The following is a 2231-nucleotide window of genomic DNA, read 5'->3' as shown; positions in this document are numbered from 1 at the left end:
AATTGTTTTCTTGTAAATGATATTATTAAAGTTTATTTTTTGGGGCAACAAATTACATAATGAGTTTAATAGAATATTTATGTATTTATATATTCAATATAACTCATCAATTTAATAACTTGTGCACTAGTAAAATACAGGCGCATAGGGAGATGATAAGAGTGCCTCTAACAATGAACCTTAATTTCAACTTTCAAATTGTCACATTAACTTTGAGAATTCACCTACTTTTTTTTTTTTTTTTTTTCTACTTTTCCAATAATATATCAGTTTATTACTTTTAGAGGGTCTCACCATAATATACACTCGCTTTATATAAGAAAGTGGAATTCGGTGCCGTTGAACTCTGTAAAAATTAAAAAAAAAGAGAGAGAATGCAGGGAATGGAATTGCAAGGTGAGTAGTGAGTATGAGGAATAGAATGGAATGCAGCAATGATGTTGAGAAATATAAGATGAAACTAAGGTGAAGAGAGAGGGGTTGCACGAGTGGAAGGGTCTTCCTTGGACTCAACCTTGATCATGAAGGCGTAGCCCAGAAGCCAGAGGGCGACATATAGGTAGGGAAGCCAAGGAAGACACGCCACAAGGCTCATCATGCTTCCCACATACTGAGGATCTCTAATCACTCCAAACGGAAACTCACTCACCCATCCAATCTTCTTCCCAAAACGCACGCCATAGTAAGTTCCCGCCTCTCCCAACAGCTGGTACACCCTGCATTTCCCAATACATCCATGCTAAATCAACACATTTTCTCCACAGCAGGAACAAGGATGAAATTCAATTTTAAAGAAAACAACTCAAAAGATTTAAAACATCTCTTCTTCAACACATTTACAGTGTTTCTTTTAAAAAGCAATTGCCTGGTATCCCAACACATGGACATCTAAATCAAACTGAAATGAAATGACCACCTCAGTTATGCTAAAAAGACATGGTAATTGGCAATGGAATCCATACTAAAATCCTAAGTGAAAGTAAGTCTATGGAAATGAAACCAAACTGTGTGAACACATAACACTGCTCAAACCTTAAACAAAAGCAACAATGATTCAAGAAACTCATGCATTGCCAACTTGCCCACAAAATAAGTCCCAAGTTAGAATGCCCAATCTCTAGTTCAAACACAACACAACACTACTTTAAAACTGATCTGAATCGGCACCAAGCCTTAACAACAGTATTTGAGTCGTTGGACTATCGATCAAATTAAGCTGGACAAACACTAATCGAGCTCAACATTAATATATGCTCTAAAAATCAATCTTAGAAACTATGATCAAGCTTGTTTGTTAACCTATAGGAAATTCTAGCTAATTATTTAATTAATGATGTATTTATTAGAAAACCAACAGCAAAGAGATGAAACTACAAAAGTTTAAAACTTTTCACTACAGAAAGAAATAGGAATCGTCTAAAATTTTTATAAACACAATCAAATTCTCGAAACACAGTATGAAACCAAACAGCAAACACATGGCGTGCAAAGAGCAGTTGGTCGCGAACCTGATGTTAAGAAACTGTCCGAATAAGAAGAGCGGCCAGAAGTAGAAAGGCGGCGGCCAGTGAAGATCGGAGACGGAGAAGAGCGACACGAACTGAAGGATCTTGATGAAATGCGACACCAAGGCCATGGCTTTGCAGGGGTCACGGCCCCTCCCACACAGATTAACCCATGATTGCGGGTAGTTCCAAAGATAGTAGTAAAATGGGAATGGTAGTATGACTCCTACGCACGCCAATATCCCCATTTTTCTTCTTCTTCCTTTCTGTTTTGCAGGAGCAGATGTAGATTCACTGTAGAGAGCTTGATGTATTCTTTAATGTGTGATGCAGGAAATTGGATTTGGGTTTGGAAAATTGGGCCTTATTTTGCAAAATTTAAGCCTAGCATTAAAAAAAAAACTGTGATTCGGGTTTACAATAAATTGTGATGAATACAAGCAAATTTGGCCCAACTTTAAGATCGAATTTGGCCCACGGTCGCTAAGGAACAATCATCATACAATATTTTATTCATTGCCATTTTTTGGGGGTTATTGCTTAATAACAACATTTCTACTCATTTGCTAGTTTAAAATATGATTTTTACATCTTGACAGTGAAAGCATAACGCTTAAAATTTGTATGTGTAGTTAACAATATTTTGAAATTAAAATTGACATTATGTGAAGAAGTTGCAACAATATTGTTTAAGGTGACCGGACAACTAGTTTATGTGTACTTTTT

At 36.3% G+C, this 2231-nt stretch overlaps 1 protein-coding gene across 1 annotated transcript; it reads right to left on the bottom strand.

Annotated features, from left to right (window-relative positions):
• Positions 1 to 290: 290 nt before the first annotated feature.
• On the bottom strand, positions 291 to 1993 carry LOC131005054 (phosphatidyl-N-methylethanolamine N-methyltransferase). Its single transcript, XM_057931846.1, has 2 exons — positions 1509 to 1993; positions 291 to 716 (listed from the first exon to the last, which is right to left on the bottom strand). The coding sequence occupies exons 1-2, from the start codon at positions 1751 to 1753 to the stop codon at positions 461 to 463; spliced, it is 501 nt and encodes a 166-aa protein (XP_057787829.1). The 5' UTR covers positions 1754 to 1993; the 3' UTR covers positions 291 to 460.
• Positions 1994 to 2231: the final 238 nt, after the last annotated feature.

The sequence above is a fragment of the Salvia miltiorrhiza genome, chromosome 1, assembly GCF_028751815.1.
Source record: "Salvia miltiorrhiza cultivar Shanhuang (shh) chromosome 1, IMPLAD_Smil_shh, whole genome shotgun sequence".
In the NCBI taxonomy this organism is placed as follows: domain Eukaryota; kingdom Viridiplantae; phylum Streptophyta; class Magnoliopsida; order Lamiales; family Lamiaceae; genus Salvia; species Salvia miltiorrhiza.
This window is presented reverse-complemented; position numbering and strand designations above follow the sequence as displayed.